The 19,517-nt window shown below is 38.4% G+C and overlaps 1 protein-coding gene across 1 annotated transcript in view; it reads right to left on the reverse strand.

Annotated features, from left to right (window-relative positions):
- LOC124775510 (E3 ubiquitin-protein ligase lubel) overlaps positions 1-19,517 on the reverse strand; it is a 488,311-nt gene that overhangs the window by 47,707 nt on the left and 421,087 nt on the right. The window contains exons 20-21 of the mRNA XM_047250342.1: positions 17,127-17,216; positions 6,808-7,155 (exon numbers count right to left, since the gene is read on the reverse strand). Coding sequence (XP_047106298.1) covers positions 6,808-7,155; positions 17,127-17,216 — 438 coding nt within the window. The remainder of the gene's footprint in view (positions 1-6,807; positions 7,156-17,126; positions 17,217-19,517) is intronic.

Here is a 19,517-nt window from a genome sequence, read left to right on the forward strand (position 1 = left end):
ATAATTTAATGATATGTTGGTAATGAGGATCACCCTGTGGCTAAACATGCCTTGGTGCACGGCCAACACATCTTGGCACAGTGTTACACCGTCCGGGTTATCTGGATACTTCCCACTAACACCAACCTATCCGAACTCCAGAGATGGGAACTTGCTCTTCAATATATCCTCTCTTCCCGTTATCCACCAGGCCTCAATCTCCGCTAATTTCAAGTTGCCGCCACTCATACCTCACCTGTCATTCAACAACATCTTTGCCTCTGCACTTCTGCCTCGACTGACATCTCTGCCCAAACTCTTTGTCTTTAAATATGTCTGCTTGTGTCTGTATGTGTGGATGGATATGTGTGTGTGTGTGTGTGCGAGTGTATACCCGTCCTTTTTTCCCCCTAAGGTAAGTCTTTCCGCTCCCGGGATTGGAATGACTCCTTACCCTCTCCCTTAAAACCCACTTCCTTTCATCTTTCCCTCTCCTTCCCTCTTTCCTGACGAAGCAACCAGGGGTTGCGAAAGCTCGGATTTTGTGTGTATGTTTGTGTTTGTTTGTGTGTCTATCGACCTGCCAGCGCTTTTGTTTGGTAAGTCTCATCATCTTTGTTTTTAGATATATGTTAAATAATTTAGTTAGATATGAATGTGTTGAGGTGAACTTCTTTAGCCAGAAATTTGCTATTTTATCATTTCCAGGGGCTTTCCAATTGTGCGTAGAATTAATTGCTCGGGTGACTTCATGGTGCAAAATTATCACTTCAGGCATTTGTTGTATCATCTTGTATGAGTCTGTTTCTGCTTGTATCCACCGTGCATGCCTGTTATGTTGTACCGGGTTTGACCATATGTTGCTCCAGAAGTGTTCCATGTCTGTTATGTTTGGTGGATTGTCTATTTTAATGTGTGTGTTATCTATTGTTTGGTAAAATCTCTTTTGGTTTGTGTTGAATGTTTGGTTTTGTTTCCTTCTATTTTCACTTTTTTTGTACCTTCTAAGTCGTTTGGCCAATGCTTGTAATTTCTGCTTCTTTTCATCTAATTGCTCTATTGCTTCTTGTTGTGAGATTTTGCCTAACCTTTTTCATTTTTTGTCTGATATTTCATTTCTTATAAATTGTGTTAGCTGTCCGATGTCTTTTCTCAGTTTTTCTATTCTGATCTGTAGACTGTGTTGCCATGCTGGTTTTGTGGATTTCTTCTGTGTGTTGGTTGGTTCTGATCTCTGCCTAGTGTGTATATTTAGTGTAGTGGTTGCTCCTACATAAACCAGTAGGTGTAACTCTTCCATAGTTGTATTTTCATTTATTTTGTTGTGTATGATTGTGTTGATAGTTGTTATTATTGTTTCGACTTGTGGGTTATTTGGTAGTCTATGCAAGAATGGTCTAATGTCTGTATTTGTGTCTTTGTATTCTATATATGTCAGCTGAAATTTCTCTTCTATATCTAACATGTGTGTCACTTCGTGTTCTATTTGTGCTTGTTCTGGTGGCTGTCTTAATATTTCGTTTTCCTCTGACTGTTTAATTGACGCGTTTTGTTCTTTGTTTTCTCTGGGATGTTTGAGTCCATTACTGTATTTTCTTCTTCTAATTGCACATAATTTTGTTCCAGTATTTGTTGTACTTGTTGTTTGATGTTTTCTAATTCTGACTGGGGTATCCTGTTATTTTTGATTATTACACGGATCTGATCAGCTAGTCGTTGTTCTGTTAAAAATTTTAATTCCGGGTATCTGGTAATAAATGTTGTGTATACTTGTGATCTGTATCCAGTTGTGTTGGTTCCTAGGCTTGTTGCTTGGTAATAACAGAACATGAGGTGTCGATTAACTTCATCCGACCATCTCATCCTTTGTCTTTGTTTTCCTTCTAGGGTGGTTGCAGGAAGCATATCCTGCAAAACACCTCTATTTGGATTTAAATCATTTTCCAGTTGGCTAGCAGTGTCGTTACCATTGTGGGCGGGCATAGGGTTAAAGCGTCGTCCCCGACCATGATGGCGCTTGCCCGAGGCTTCTTTAGTTCTGTCCTGAACCAAGTAATCACACTAAAAGGGGGGTTAGCCCTATTAGTGGTTTGTTCTTTTCATCGCCTTTTACGACTGGCAGAACATACCGGAGGCCTATTCTTTTCCCGGGCCTCCACGGGGTTTATTATTATTATTATTATTATTACTATTATTATTATTATTATTAATATTATTATTTATTTCCTTTCTCAGATATTATTATTATTATTATATCTGCTCTTTTCATTCATTACCACTCACGCAGCACCTGTAAAACATAAGCCAAACATTTTGAAATACATCTTGAATGTTAAAAACATTACTGTCAAAGAAAGGACATTTCAGTTGGAAATATTTTCCTTTGTTAATGATTATGAAATAATCGAAACAGTAAAGAATTACTATAACAGAAATGTCTAAAAGTCACAAAGAAAGAAATATAGTACCCATAATCTGATTGCAGCAATATCATTCAAATGTATTACTGTATACTTTTCACTGTAAATGCTTACAGTTTGATGCTCAGTGTTATGATGGAAAAAGTAGTTGTAAAAGAAATTATAATGATCATGTGTCCACTTTTAAATAGATGCAGAGCTACACCTTCCTGTAATTGACAATGCAGCATTTATGCACCCACATGATTGGAACAGACAAATGACTTGATCTAGCAAACTGAGTACTATCTCAAGTTTTACTTTTGTCAGCTGACACTTTCTCTAACGTATTTGTTTAGACACACACACACACACACACACACACACACACACACACATACACACACACACACACACACAAACAAACACATTTTCACTCCTGTAATCATTCTGACCTCAATCTCTAGTAACCCACTGTCCCCACACCCTTCACCCAAGAGTTTCCTCTTCCTCTGTCCCATCAGTCCCATCCAAATTCATATCCTGATGTCACCTTCAGCATGTACTGCTCCCCACTGGCTTCAACAATTGTGTATCATATGCCTAGCCCATGCACTTGTCACCCCCCCCCCCCCCCCCCACCTCCCACATTCTTAGATGGTGAACCAGCTGCCTCCTGCACAGCCACAAGCCACCCACCTCCAAACCCCTCCCTGCCTCCCACCTCTCCCCCCTCTACCCAACACATCCTCCACTGCACCATTATATTCCACCAGCAGTTGTTGTTGTGGTCTTCAGTCCTGAGACTGGTTTGAAGCAACTCTCCATGTTAATCTATCCTGTGCAAGCTTCTTCATCTCCCAGTACCTACTGCAACCTACATCCTTCTGAATCTGCTTAGTGTATTCATCTCTTGGTCTCCCTCTACGATTTTTACCCTCCACACTGCCCTCCAATGCTAAATTTGTGATCCCTTGATGTCTCAGGACATGTCCTACCAACCAATCCCTTCTTCTAGTCAAGTTGTGCCACAAATTTCTCTTCTCCCCAATCCTATTCAATACCTCCTCATTAGTTACGTGATCTACCCACCTAATCTTCAACATTCTTCTGTAGCACCACATTTCGAAGGCTTCTATTCTCTTCTTGTCCAAACTATTTATTGTCCATGTTTCACTTCCATGCATGGCTACACTTCATACAAATACTTTCAGAAATGACTTCCTGACACTTAAATCTATACTCGATGTTAAATTTCTCTTCTTCAGAAACTCTCTACTTCGACCATCATCAGTTATTTTGCTCCCCAAATAGCAAAACTCCTTTACTACTTTAAGTGTCTCATTTCCTAATCTAATTCCTGTAGCATCACCCGCCTTAATTCGACTACATTCCATTATCCTCGTTTTGCTTTTGTTGATGTTCATCTTATATCCTCCTTTCAAGACACTGTCCATTCCATTCAACTGCTCTTCCAAGTCATTTGCTGTCTCTGACAGAATTACAATGTCATCTGCGAACCTCAAAGTTTTTATTTCTTCTCCCTGGATTTTAATACCTACTTGAAACTTTTCTTTTGTTTCCTTTACTGCTTGCTCAATATACAGATTTAATAACATCGGGGAGAGGCTACAACCCTGTCTCACTCCCTTCCCAACCACTGCTTCCCTTTCATGCCCCTCGACTCTTATAACTGCCATCTGGTTTCTGTACAAATTATAAATAGCCTTTCGCTCCCTGTATTTTACCCCTGCCACCTTTAGAATTTGAAAGAGAGTATTCCAGTCAACATTGTCAAAAGCTTTCTCTAAGTCTACAAATGCTAGAAACGTAGGTTTGCCTTTCCTTAATCTTTCTTCTAAGATAAGTCGTAAGGTCAGTATTGCCTCATGTGTTCCAACATTTCTACGGAATCCAAACTGATCTTCCCCGAGGTCGGCTTCCACCAGTTTTTCCATTCATCTGTAAAGAATTCGTGTTGATAGTTCGGCAATTTTCACATCTGTCAACACCTGATTTCTTTGGGATTGGAATTATTATATTCTTCTTGAAGTCTGAGGGTATTTCGCCTGTCTCGTACATCTTGCTCACCAGATGGTAGAGTTTTGTCAGGACTGGCTCTCCCAAGGCCGTCAGTAGTTCTAATGGAATGTTGTCTACTCCCGGGGCCTTGTTTCGACTCAGGTCTTTCAGTGCTCCATCAAACACTTCACGCAGTATCGTATCTCCCATTTCATCTTCATCTACATCCATTTCCATAATATTGTCCTCAAGTACATCGCCCTTGTATAGAGCCTCTATATACTCCTTCCAGTTTTCTGCTTTCCCCTCTTTGCTTAGAACTGGGTTTCCATCTGAGTTCTTGATATTCATACAAGTGGCTCTCTTTTCTCCAAAGGTCTCTTTAATTTTCCTGTAGGCTGTATCTATCTTACCCCTAGTGAAATAAGCCTCTACATCCTTACATTTGTCCTCTAGCCATACCTGCTTAGCCATTTTGCACTTCCTGTCGATCTCATTTTTGAGACGTTTGTATTCCTTTTTGCCTGCTTCATTTACTGCATTTTTATATTTTCTCCTCTCATCAATTAAACTCAATATTTCTTCTGTTATCCAAGGATTCTACTAGCCCTCGTCTTTTTACCTACTTGATCCTCTGCTGCCATCACTACTTCATCCCTCAGAGCTACCCATTCTTCTTCTACTGTATTTCTTTCCTCCATTCCTGTCAATTGTTCCCTTATGCTGTCCCTGAAACTCTGTACAACCTCTGGTTTAGTCAGTTTATCCAGGTCCCATCTCCTTAAGTTCCCACCTTTCTGCAATTTCTTCAGTTTTAATCTACAGTTCATAACCAATAGATTGTGGTCAGAGTCCACATATGCCCCTGGAAATGTCCTACAATTTAAAACCTGGTTCCTAAATCTCTGTCTTACCATTATATAATGTATCTGATACCTGTTAGTATCTCCAGGATTCTTCCATGTATACAACCTTCTTTTATGATTCTTGAACCAAGTGTTAGCTATGATTAAGTTATACTCTGTTGCAAAATTCTAACAGATGGCTTCCTCTTTCATTTCTTAGCCCCAATCCATATTCACCTACTATGTTTCCTTCTCTCCCTTTTCCTACTGTCAAATTCCAGTCACCCATGACTATTAAATTTTTGTCACCCTTCACTACCTGAATAATTTCTTTTATCTCATCATACATTTCTTCAATTTCTTTGTTATCTGCAGAGCTAGTTGGCATATAAACTTGTACTACTGTAGTAAGCATGGGCTTCATGTCTATCTTGGCCACTATAATATGTTCACTATGCTGTTTGTAGTAGCTTACCCGCACTCCTATTTTTTATTCATTATTAAACCTACTCCTGCATTACCCCTATTTGATTTTGTATTTATAACCCTTTATTCACCTGACCAGAAGTCTTGTTCCTCCTGCCACCAAACTTCACTAATTCCCACTATATCTAACTTTAACCCTTTTTAAATTTTCTAACCTACCTGCCGAATTAAGGGATCGGACATTCCACGCTCCGATCCGTAGAATGCCAGTTTTCTTTCTCCTGATAACGACGTCCTCTTGAGTAGTCCCCGCCTGGAGATCCGAATGGGGGACTATTTTACCTCCGGAATATTTTACACAAGAGGACGCCATCATCATTTAACCATACAGTGCTGCATTAAGAGTCTAGGTGGTTGGTGCCATATGTGTGTGTTTGTGTGAAACATTTCACTGTACATTTGGGATGTATCAGTTCTGGTCATGTTTTATGAACTCTTAATGGGACATGTGTGTAAGCTCTTCATATTACTATAAGATTTCATTTTGGCTGCAAGAATGCTGATGTTTCGGCATAACACCATCTCTTTACAGTCTAGCCATAAGGTGGTACAATACCTAATGCTTACTTTCTTAAAGTAAGAAAACAGCACTGAGGTCACATGTTTTGACAGTTAAAGATTAACAAATCTTACTGTGTTGCACTGTGTATGGGTGCAGTTGAAAACCAGTGACTGCAAAGTAAGTGCAAATACTCAAGACAGATTAGCAGCTCACATCATGAACATCAGTTACAATCTTAAAGTAATATTAACATGACCTTATAAGGTCTACAAATTTCAAAGAGAATTGGAAATTGTGTTGAACTGAGAAATTAAAAAAAATAACATATGTAAAGGTATTAAAATATTTTCCGACTAATAAATGCATTAGAAAGCCTTCCCTCTAACCTTGATATTTTTCCTGAGATTTTATTTTAGATGACACATACAAACAGCTGTAGCCTGGGACTCAATGACAAAGTTTTCATGAATACTTTTACTCAAAATTGTTTACACTAATACCTCCTGAAATATTTGCTATCCACTATTTTGAAACATACTATATGATAGGTACACAAATAAGTATCTGATAATACCTGCAACAGCTTCTGAAGATCTCCTGGTTCTTTGTCGCGAAGATAAAACAGGCAGTTACGAGGATGATGGGCATGTAAACCCAGCTTAGCACAGTATTCAGTCAGCCCACATTTGGCACCCATGAGGAAAGGTTTCCCACAGCCACAACAGAATTCGTACTTGCACTGTGAGCAGGTGAAGTGCATGCATCCACCACGTGCTAATGAGAAACGGAAGTGACACTTGGGGCAGTCAATTCCATGCTCTGCCAGATGGCGTGCCAGTCCTGCTGCCTGGTACTCTGGGTCATTAGCCTCCTTCCATTCAGCAAACTCTTTGCAGCTTAGGCCCTCATGCTGGACCTCCCACTGAAATCACGGAGAATGCATAATGGTACATGCTTCTGTCATGTCTGATATAATCTGATATAAGTTATTTTACTGTCTGAACATTTTCTAGACTATTTGTCTTCCTGATGCTGAATTGGTAGAAGACATAAGGCACTGAGCCACTAGCATTGTGTCTCTAATCATTGTTTATCTTGTTGCTGAAACAATATTATGTCTGTGCTACAGTAGTGTAGTAATCATTAGAGCAGCACGTGTTTCTGATACATGATGCATAATCTGCAACAATACCTATGATTACTGAATCTGTCAAGAAGATGCTTTCAATTTTGATGGCAGAAAGTATTTCAATGTTTATTATCTGCGTGTTTCATTTACAATCTTATAAATGTGTGGTATGAAGCATAAGATAAAGGAATATAACATGTTTTAATATAATCATAACAATTTGTTTCAATCAGTGAGTGGTTATTAGAGTGCTTTTGCTTTTTTTTACTGTGTGTGTGTGGCAGGGGGGAGGGGGGGGAGGGGGGGAGGGGGGGGGGGGGAACCCATGACCATGTCTCTTCTCTCTGGAATCCGGAACAAACAGTGTGTGTCCCTTGCTGTATTATTGCTCAAGAAAACGTTTGAAGATAGTACATACAACATGAAAAAGTACTCAGTAGTAGATAAAGCTTGATAAATAGTCATATGACCTAGCATAAATAACAGCATGATGCCAGACAGTTCCTGGTGAAGCTTGTTACATAAGAACCCAGAAATATGTATTAACTATTTTTGCATTACTTTCTGTGCAGTGTTAATGATTTTATAGAAATAAATGGCATGTGAGTGATATACACTGCTAAACACAGTATCAAAGTTTAGGTCAAGAATGAAAATCAGTTCCGTGTTAAATCAATTCCACTGACTAAAATTACCCCACCAATAGCTCTCATTACAAACACCACACAAAAAAATTTACTTGATTACTTGGAAGTATAATGAAGTTGGACATAAAAATGTAACTGAAAGCTTAAATTGGAACTATTGGAACAGTTTTTCCCTGTTTTCAGACTGGTAATAAAATGTAACAATTGATTTGTAAGATCTGTTCTGTATTCTTGAGAGTTCTCCCTCCTGACAGCATCTACAAAACATGATGTGTGAATGAAAGAAAGCTGTAGCTTCCATCCATTGTGTTATGTCCTAGCCAGTAATGCCAACCGAGCCCGCTGCCAAAAGGTTGGCAGCATCAAAGTCCGGACGCCGTCCGCATAAGCAGCGCCAGCGAGACAGCAAATCGCCGCAAGTCCGCGCGCCACCGCTGGCTTCTGGCTTCTTAAGCGCTGGAGTCGCGAGCGCTAGGACAGTTCTGTATTCGCCGCTCAGTTGTATACTCGCCACCGATTTGTGTACTTGCTAGTCAGTTGTGTGTTCATCGCAGCAGAGTTGTTGTTTGTCGTCAGCCGACGCTGACCTAGCCGCTCCGACTTGAACTAGACAGATTTCCGTAGACACAAAGTTCACTACTGTGTTTCTGTATCTTCGACAATAAAGATAAGTACCGACTTTTATTTAATCAGAGTGTTTGGGCTTTCATCTTTCTGTTCACTGTTCCAGCGGACCGGTCGGCCCGCTATTAAAAGTGTGGCGGTGACTTCGTAAGCCATTTCTACAGCCAAGTGTTTGTCGCTACGAACACCGCCACAAAACATTGTGATCTCAGTCAGATGTAGCAACCACTTCTGTGACTTGCGAGAATGACTGGAGTATACACTAAGTATTCTTACTTTCCTGCAATTTTTGTGCTGTTCAAAAATCAAACCAGACATTTTTTCACAAAGAACATATTAAAAACTAAAATGATCTTGACAGTGCCAGACTTACTGCAGTTCTCTGTTGTAACACCAATCATTTTTATTTTAGTGATATTATTACCATACAGTTTCACAATACATTTTGATTTAGAGGTATGGAACTTCATTAATATTTAATGAAATTTCAATTTTCATTATTCAAATAAGTAAACATATGTGCAGGTTGGTACAAATTTCATCTACTTTTATAATTTTGGTCATGGAAAGCAAATAAAAAAAGCATAAATATGAAAGCAAGAAACACTGTTAAAAATAGTTGTAAACAGAAGTATTACAACTGTACTTAATTTCGCAGTCAACCTCTGTCACTGAGCATTCTGAACAGAGCTTCTCCATTCTGATTATGTTAGAATAAAACTAATCTGATGCTTGAGAGGCAAGAGTGTATATGTAATTGTTTTTTTGCCTCAAATTTCTCTTAATACTTAGAAAGTGAGCATCTTAAGCTGAGAAACAGCTTTAATTTTTTTCTTTTATTATGTTACACAATGACACCATCAGGTTTGATAGACTGTTCCTGTGATAATCAGCAAAATGACATTGTACTGAAGGAAGTTATTGTCAGCTTGAAGTCCAGACACTGTTTCGCAAGGAGTATTCAGAATGGAAGAGTACCTAGTTAGCATGCTGATGAACCAGAAGAAGCTATCCAGTACTTCTGAAGGGTAAAGTTGGGTAGTATTACATTTCAGCTAGGCTCCTGCAGGACCTGACTAAACAAGAAAATCAGAATGAATGAAGTCATCAGCATCCAGTGGTAACATCTGTCTGCTGCAGCCTTTTATCCTTTCTGGAGTGGGAGTGCTGCTGTTGAACAAGTACTGACTAGCATGCCCTCATAAACACTCATCCACCCCCCCCCCCCCCCCCCCCAAGATGACTATGTTCCACTGGCGACCAACCTCCTCCTTGGTAAGTCACATGTTGAAGCCTGGCCTAGGAGCTGATTGGCTACACTCTTGTTTCACCAATTTCTGTAAGCCCTCGTCATTGCTGATCACCACCCAGTGTGGGCATATGCCTTTGACTTTGGCCATGGTGGGCACCATGGCTTAAACACTGTACTTCCCGGTGTGGTACACTGCAACCCCACAGCAGTCAGGTTGTCAGAAGCTGTGTCTGTCACACGTCAATGGTCACACAAGGCAGCATCAACTTTCAGTAGTTATTGTGACACCGGCAGCCATAACTTATAGCACAGCCTTCTCCTGGGTCATTAGTTGGTGACATCAGTGCAGGCCCATCAGGAACCAACTAGGCTGCTGGAGGCAATAGCCTCCCAACCGCTGAAGTCCTCCTCTGTACTAAAATAAATAAAGGACTATTGCAATCAGGGCATTTCACTAAGATTCACAGTGTGCTTCCAGTGACCAACACTCTACAATCTTCGTCCAGGCAAGGAAGCAGCACCTTTTCCTGAGTGACAAATGGCTGCATTCTCTGCCACTCGTGGGTCAGCTCTCAGCCCCAACAGTTAATTGCATAACAAGTGGATCAAAGAATTCCTCTCAGACATTAAATCTGTATGACAATAAAACCAGCGAGAAAAAGAATATGAAGTAGTTCCATATTTCAACTCAGTTCTCAAGGGATTGAGGAATGGGGTGTGCTTGTGTATAGCTGTTTTTTACTAGTTTATCAAACCAGAAGAACCAAAAACATGAGGAACATCTATCAGTACTCACTTTAATACCACCTAACATCCTCTGAAAAAACTCATCTTTAAAATCTGCTTTACTTACTTCCAATGTATAAAATTTTGCTGCTCAGTTGTTCACTGCATACTAATTTCCATTATTGTCACTGTTTTGGAAATGGGGACAATGGTTAAGTTCACTTTCATAGTTGCTTACTGATTACTGAGATGTAGTCAGTGAGCAAAGGGTCTCTTGGCACCATAAAAGGTAGCAAGGCTTTTGTCTTTCTGTTTGTGAATGCTGCCATGAGTGTAAGTAAATGTAAGAAATTGTAACTAAATGCTTCTTCTATTTACATCTGGTTGGGGTTTCATATTAGCTATTCTTTCCTGTGTGTTCTGGTGTTAAAAAGTTAAACATAATTAAGAATAAAGGAAAACAGGAGTCTACAATCTCTTTCACAACAACAAAACAATTAATACAGAAAATGGCTACCCCTAAGTGCCATATACATTTAACAGCAATGTCATATGCTCTCCATAAAGTCACTCAAAATGTGGCAGTAGTTGTTAGTCATTATTTCTGACAAGGGAATGGTCCAATAAGACAAGTTGAAACCTACCCTGAAATTTTTTTCAGAGGAAGAAGATGACAAAAGAAATGCACTGCCAAAAATTTAGCTGCTAAGAGACACTAAGTATTTTGTAAAAAATGTTGAAGTTACACATTTTTGTCACATGAAGAAAAGCTTATAACAATGGTTTGTACAGCCCTACCCACCTAGCGCGTGACTCAGTGAATTACTCATGCAGTGCTGCATAGCAGAATTATCCAGAATTCACAGACACCAATTTTAAGCACCTAAAGCCTGCTTTACAATGGAGCAAATGGAAGTGAATGGAAGTGAACAAGTGCAAATGAGCATTTGCAGAAAATTCATTACAATTTGCTTGTATATAGGTAGAATAATTTATGCTAGGGGGGACAGAAGAGAACATGAGGTAATGAACATTGCCTATGAAAACTGTGTTATTAGTTTTCGGTTTTTGGAGCTAATGTTCAGAATACAGGATACAACTCTATCTTGTTAGAGCCACAATGAGGAACTTTGCTATTCAGTGAGGATTATTATGCAAGGCGAGCACGCTGTTCTTGACTGAGTAAGCAAAATTGTGCGCAGAAGGAAGAATTTAAGTGTCTCAATTTGTATGGAAGCGTGACATGTATGGAGATCATGCACTTTACATGGAATTACCTCCCCATCTCTCCTTAGCACCTGTCCAAAATTTTCCTTCTATGTCAGCTGCCATTTTTCCCTGTTTTCTCATTATCATTGAGAAGAAATTTATAACACTAATTAAAATTTCCTGGCAGATTAAAACTGTGTTGGACTAACACTTAAATTTGGGACCATTGCCTTGTGCGGGCAAATGTTCTGCCATCTGAGCTACCCAAGCATGACTCACAACCCCTCCTCACAGTTTCAATTCTGCCAGTACCCCATCTCCTATCTTCCAAACTTCCCAGAAGCTCTTCTGTGAACTTTGCAGGACTAGCACTCATGGAAGAAAGGATATTGTGGAGACATAGCTTAGCCACAGCCTGAAGAATGTTTCCAGAATGAAATTTTCACTCTGAAGTGGAGTGTGTCCTGATATGAAACTTCCTGACAGATTAAAACTGTGTGCCAGACAAAGACTTCAACTCAGGACTGTTGCCCATGAAAGGAGTTCGAGTCTCAGTCCAGCACACAGTTTTAACTTGCCAGGAAGTTTCATATCAGCACACTCTCCACTGCAGAGTGTAAATCTCATTCTGGAAACATCACCCAGGCTGTGGCTAAGCCATGTCTCCACAATATCCTTTCTTCCAGGAATGTTAGTTCTACAAGGTTCACAGAAGAGCTTCTGGGAAGTTTGGAGGATAGGAGACGAAGTACTGGCAGAATTTAAACTGTAAGGAGGGGTCATGAGTCGTGCTTGGGTAGCTCAGATGGTAGAGCATTTGCCTGCGCAAGGCAATAGTCCCAAGTCCAAGTCTTGGTCCTGCACACAGTTTTAACCTGCCAGGAAGCTTCGGATCAGTGCACACTCCACTTCAGAGTGAAAATTTCATTATTGGTAACATCACTGAGGCTATTTTGAAGCCATGTCTCCACAGTATCCTTTCTTCCAGGAGTGCTAGTTCTGCAAGTTTTGTGGGAGAGCTTCTGTGAAGTTTGGAAGGTAGGAGATGAGGTACTGGCAGAATTAAAGCTGTGAGGATTGGTTGTGAGTCATATTTGTGTAGCTCATTTGTTTAGAGCACTTGCTCCTAAAAGGAAAAGGTCCCAAGTTTGAGTCTTAGTCTGGCACACAGTTTTGATCTGCCAGGAAGTTTCATATCAGCACACACTCTGCTGCAGAGTGAAAATTTCATTAAAGAACACCAATTACCGACATTAAGCATCACCTCAAGAGGTGACAGCTAGTGTTTTCACTATGCATGTAAGGTCTAATGGTCATATTTATCTATTTTTTTCTAAAATAAAAATGGTCTAGTGGCAAAGCACATGCTTCGTGATCCAGAGAGCATGGGATCAAAACCTGTTCAGACCACAACTTTTTCACTATGATTTTTAACTCAGCGTTCACTTTTCACAGATGTTGGACTGGCCACGAAAGACATGTGGTTCATTTTCTATGTTAAGCCACAGTTCTCCATTTTCCAATTAGGTAACTGGGCAAGGTTAGGGACACACAAGTACCTGCAGTGGTGTCCAGTTGAAAGACCTGTGAGAGGCCTACTAGGTACACTAGACAGAATTCTCTTTTGCTCATGCTTCTTAGCTTTTTTGCTCCAGTAAAAACCTGGCATAAACTATACAAACATTTTTTTGAATAACTTCATACCGAAATTCTTGCACAAGTAATTCTGATAAAAGTGGCTACCAGAGAAAATAAAACCTTGTGTTTGATGTCATAGATGAGGACTTTTAACTTGTTGAAATGAAATGTGTCTTGCAGTACTACATTTTATAACAATTCCTGTAGGCCATCCATTGTAATAATGTCTGAATGTTGTACATTTGACTATCAGTGAAATAGTTTTTTTGTTTATTCCCTGTAGTCATCACAAAAATGTGAATTGTCTATTGAATGACAAAAAAAAAAAAAAAAAAAAAAAAAAAAAAAAAAAAAAAAAAAAAAAAAAGGCAAAACATTTTTCTTGAACCGGACACACTGGACAAAGGAAGAATTGATGCAGTCAACCACTTCACAGTAACCACTAGTTTTATTTAGACAGAACTGGGCTGGAGTCAGAAATGGTCCCGGCCATTGTTCTGCACATTGTGCTGCATACCAGGCTTATTTGCTCAGATTCGTAAAGCATGGTGAAGAAAATTGGTAAATCACAAATGACTGGAACTTAAGAGTACTGTTCCGTTGATAAATCTGAAATGAAAGAGAGGTATCAGAAATTAAGTTGTCTGATAATTCCCTGAAAAATGCTTTCCACTGTCAAATAAATTCTTTATCGAGGGGTTGGATCACACTAGTAGTTCCAGGCGGAAGCCACATTACACCTACAGCTTTTCAACGTCCACCACAAAAACAGAGGCATCGTTATGTCCAGACCATAAATCCAACAAAAGTAATGAATTAATTTCTGTAGCTGGTAGGAATACATTTCGAATGGAATGTTGAAAATTATTCTTTGCCATTTTTCCAGATTTTGATATGTTGATTACAAGCTTTTTGCAACTAAACAGTCCATTTATTATTTTAGTAAACCACTCATACTTATTACTGGCATTATCTTGTATGAATGTGTCATTGCATTCATTGATTGGGCAACCGACTCTGTTTTTTTTTCACCTCGAAATGATAAAGTGCAGTGTGCACGCATTTCACCTGACTGATCAGTGTTATAAACAGCAGTTGCACAGATAACAGCAAGTTTCATCTTTACATCAGATATGAATTTCTCCTATAGCATTGTCTTTCACTGACAGCTGCTCTACATGCTTACGTAATAAACTCGGTAATTTGGCGACTTCCTATGTATGATTCCTTGAACCTGCATAGCCAAGTTGACGAAGCCCAGAAATTAGCAATGTCCATGTCAGATGCAATTTGGAGGGCCCAGTCTCATAGATCTGCACCAATAATGATACGTAGCCCCTCATGAGCAGTTCTAAATCTTTCGAACAGTTTTTCATTCAGATGGTTTCGGATTTCCTTTTGGCACATACTTCTTATTTCATGTAATTCATTCTTCAATTTGTACAATTCATACTCTAATTTTACAAAATGAAAATATCTTTGCACACTACAGTACATGTTTTTTTTTTTTAATGCTTGGAAGGTATTCTTCTTCAGAACTGTTACTGGCACAACTGATGTCATCCGAACCACAATTCATGGAATCTTCACAGTTGTATCCTATTTCTTCTAACGTGTCCATAATTTGAAATGAAATGTCGATATCATTCAAATGATGTCAAGGAAATCAACTAACAAATGACATGGGAAGTAGGTGATTTCGGCTGGAAACCACATTCCTCATATTTCATCATTGCTAAATTGAGAACATTAATTGGATTCCATATTACTGTGAAACTGAAAGGAAACTAAAAGGTTCTATTAGCAGGCATGCTTTACAAAAGCACAATAAATATTCATTCAGCTTTATCTGTATGGTAAATATTTACCAATACTGCAAAAAGCAACTGATAATTTGTAATAGATGTTACTTGAGTGGCTCATTCGAGAAAATAGTAACTGTGTATTGTAGTGTCGGAGAAACTATCGATGAGCGGGTAACCTGAAATGTCCTTTACAAATTACGATCAGGCTGTGTCACGTTTCCTGTTTACAAATGTACCGCAAACCTCAGGTAGGTGTGTGCGTGTGCGTGTCTAGTAGTGCATACACAGTTGCTACAGCACCAGTAGGGGTGTACATTTCTACCCCCACCTGGTGCACTACGAATCTGGCAATTTTCAGCTACTTTTTTTTAATACTTGCAGTGCCTCTTAGCAACTAAAATTTTGACAGTGCATTTCTGTCATTGTCTTCTTCCTGTGTAAAAAATTTCAGGATAGGTTTCACCTTGTCTTATTGAGCCATTCCCTTGTGAGAAAAAACTAAGCAGAAATCAGGAAAAGCCCTTTGTAGTTCCTTGGCAACTGACAAAATGCTGTTCACCTCCACAACATATTGCACGCATGTTCTATGGGACTCAAACACAGAGACTTCATAGCAAGTCCATGAGCTGCATGTCTCCAACTACAAGAAATTTGCAAGGACTTCTTGATGCAGACACCTAGTATCATCCATGAAAAGAAAGTATGAACCATCAGCACCTCCAAAAAGCCAAAAATATGGTTGCTATGTTTCATACAGGTACTTTTCTAACCAACAGACCAAATGAGACGCAATAGTGATTAAGATGCTGGTGCACAGGAGGATAGGATTGCTATTTAAAGTATCATATGACCATCCAGATTTAGCTTTCCATAAATTTCCATAAATCATTTAATGTATATGAAAATCACACAGCCAATTACCATCTCCAATCCGACCTTGTGTCCTACTTCTAATGATCTCAACATTAAGGGGGTGTTAAACCCTAATCTTACTTCCTTACAATCATCAGTGAAGATAATCTCCAGACACACATTCAATGTAACTCCTTACACCAATATCTCACGGCTCTTTTCCACATTGATGATGTTATTACAACTGCTACAACTTTCTCTCCAGATAAATGTGCACAATAAATCATTCTTTAAACTAAACAATGATTTGCTGCTGAGAGTACATTTCTTCGTTGAGGTATGGTTCAATCACAATGCTGATGACTCCACAATAAAACCCATCTCTGCATTATCTGGAGTGTCACACATATTACTAGATATATGACATATCGACCAACCACTCTGCAATTCTGATACACTGATTTAAACATGCAACTCCTGAAACAACCATAACCTATTCAGACAAAAGCCCAAGGATTCCTACTGCATAAAACAGTTTCCAGATGACATCTTTTTATTGTTAAATTGTGAACACCAATGAACTACATTCTGCTCAAAATGAAAAGGCAAACAACAGAGACATTATGAGATAAATTAACTGTTTTTCATTTTTGTTGAAACACATACTTGTTTGAATCAGTGATTTTTCTTTCCTATAGCGATAGTGTGGTTCTAGTTGGTGGAGAAATCCTGACCATTTACTGTAAGTGTTCACATTTTCTCTTCTGATTTTGCACCTTTCTCATGTATGCTTAACTTTTGGATGCTGGTGCATATATCTGTGGTATTCTTTTACATTTTCTATGTATGTCACATCCTAGTGATTATGTATTAGTATCATAGGAGCCTCATCTTTCTTTCACGCTTAGTTCATCCATACTCTCGTGTCATTGAGGATTGTGTAGATGATGGTATTATAACACTATAAAATAACAATCCTTCATTTCCTGTGTTGCTTATCACTGTACTTACAGGTCTTCTGCATGAGGCACATGTTACAGATCGACAGTCCGGACAAACCAGTCGCTTTTGACGGGGATTGGCTATGAAGCCAGACGAACACTGAAAAAAAAGAAAAGTAATGTTTTAGGTTTCTTGTTTCACAATATTTAAAATCCATCCTGTTACAATCTGTGTGAAAGCTTTAGTAAGAAATTTATGTAGCAGGCTGACTACATATATTGCACAGCTGTTAAGCAAAACTCTAGTGCCTAAAAAACAAATTAAATAAATGATGTTTCAGTGGTGAAACAACAGATATTAAGAGCATTCATCACTCTTTACAACATGAGGCAAACAGAAATAACATTTAAAAAACTGAATATTACAACATTCTCTAGTATGCTGTGTAATTTACGCAAAGAAAATATTAACAGATTTGTCCTTAAGAAGCGAATACACTAATATAACACAAGAAACTGACATATCAAATGCCAGATTACCAATAGTCACCAGTAATTACAAATGTCGGTCTTGGATATTGCAATAAACAATCTAACAGTGCTCTCTTATTAATTCCAGAGTATATTGATGAAATTGATAAAAAGAAAGGTATTTTACATGGCACTAGAATTCAATGAGTTTATAATAAATAAGTTAGGGTTCTGATGTTGAATTGTGTAAATTAATAAATTATAATATTGTGCAATATCTACTGGTGAGCAAAGCAAGTCCCACAAGACTGGAGACATGGCATCATTGTTACACTACTGAAGAAAGGAAATCCAACTGAATGTACAAATTGGAGAGATATCATACACATTTTGTGCCAGGCAATGTCTTTTGCATCATACTTTAAAAAAATATACATGAAGCAGCAGATTGTCAACTAAAAAAAGACCAGGCTGGCTTTCAAAGTGGAAAATCCTGTTCCAAAGAAATACTTGTTCTATGAAACGTAATAGAATAATGCATATAATTCAACAATCCACTGCACACAACTTCATCAATTTTAAAAGAAATTCTGTTGGTATATGCTGAGAATCATTGTGGAATACTCTAAGTCTATATAGAATTCCCAATCATCTCACTGATGTTTCCAGAAATCTGTATCTAGACTCAAGTTGAAGTATAAGGACAGAAGATGGGAACATCCTTTCTTTACCATTCTGACAGGAATAAAACAAAGATGCATTTTGTTACCATTCTTTTCCATATTAGTCACAGAATTCATAATGAGAAAAACTATGGACAACTTGAACTTAGGCATGTGTTGGAATGAGCAATCTAACCTTATGGATCTGTATTTAGCTGATTAAATCATTCTTCTGGCAAAAACACCACCAAGTTTATAAGTAAAGAGTAGGAAGCTAGACAGAATGACCAGTTCTGTAGGGCCAAAAATAAATGATAAGACAAACACAGTGAATATGTATCTATTTGAATTACAGTGTAGGAGAAGGTACTTCAAGAAGAGAAGCTCATTGATTTCCATTTTTTGGCCACCTTATTTGTAACAAAGGGAATGTAGATAAACATCAGTAGCAGAACTGGGAAATCATCTGCAGTCTTCCAACAAATGTGATCCATATGGCATTTGACTCTGTAGGTATGTCAACAAAGTTTTGGCTGTACTTCTCTGTCATCCTAACAATGGCAATATACAAATGTGAATCCTGGAAAACTTAAGTAAAATCAGCACACAAACTCAATTTTTTTTTTCACCAACTATGCTTGGTGTGAATTTTAAAGATTGAAGTACTGTGAAGAAGTGGTCTACACAGCCTGCACAGAATCACTGCTGAAAGAAGACTGAAGCTTTCCATATATGCCTTATATATGAAAGATGGAATAATCCCCAAATCAGCACTGTTGGGGCCCCCAATGAGTGCATACAGAAGCAGAGAAAGGCCTTGTAACACCTGGAAACAAACTTTTGTAAGGGATCTTCAATGCATGAACATGAACTGGGGAGAAGCTGCGTGAATTTGCTAGAGGAAAATTGTTGCCCAATATGCTATTTAGAACAGGAGGAACTGAGTATAAGTAGGCAAGTGATATCAAATGTTATTTCCTCATTCTAATAATTCAATATATACAATATCAAGTTTTTATATAAAAATACTTGGTAAAATTATACATCTTTACTAAGGAAATAGCCTACATAAATCCCTTATAATAATCCAGTTTTAACTTCAGTTAGACCAAGATTCATTTGAGCATAGTGCAATTTGTAATTCTATGCATATAGTATAAACATTTTAATGACAACACTGATTATATGTCAAAGAAATATATTATATTACACAGCATTGAATATTTCATTGACAGTATGTAATGTAATGAATTGACCTCATATGAAAAATACAATGGCATCAAGTTTACTGTTTGACTTAATCACCTATATTATTTGTATTGGTTCAT

Source organism: Schistocerca piceifrons, chromosome 2, assembly GCF_021461385.2.
Source record: "Schistocerca piceifrons isolate TAMUIC-IGC-003096 chromosome 2, iqSchPice1.1, whole genome shotgun sequence".
NCBI lineage: Eukaryota > Metazoa > Arthropoda > Insecta > Orthoptera > Acrididae > Schistocerca > Schistocerca piceifrons.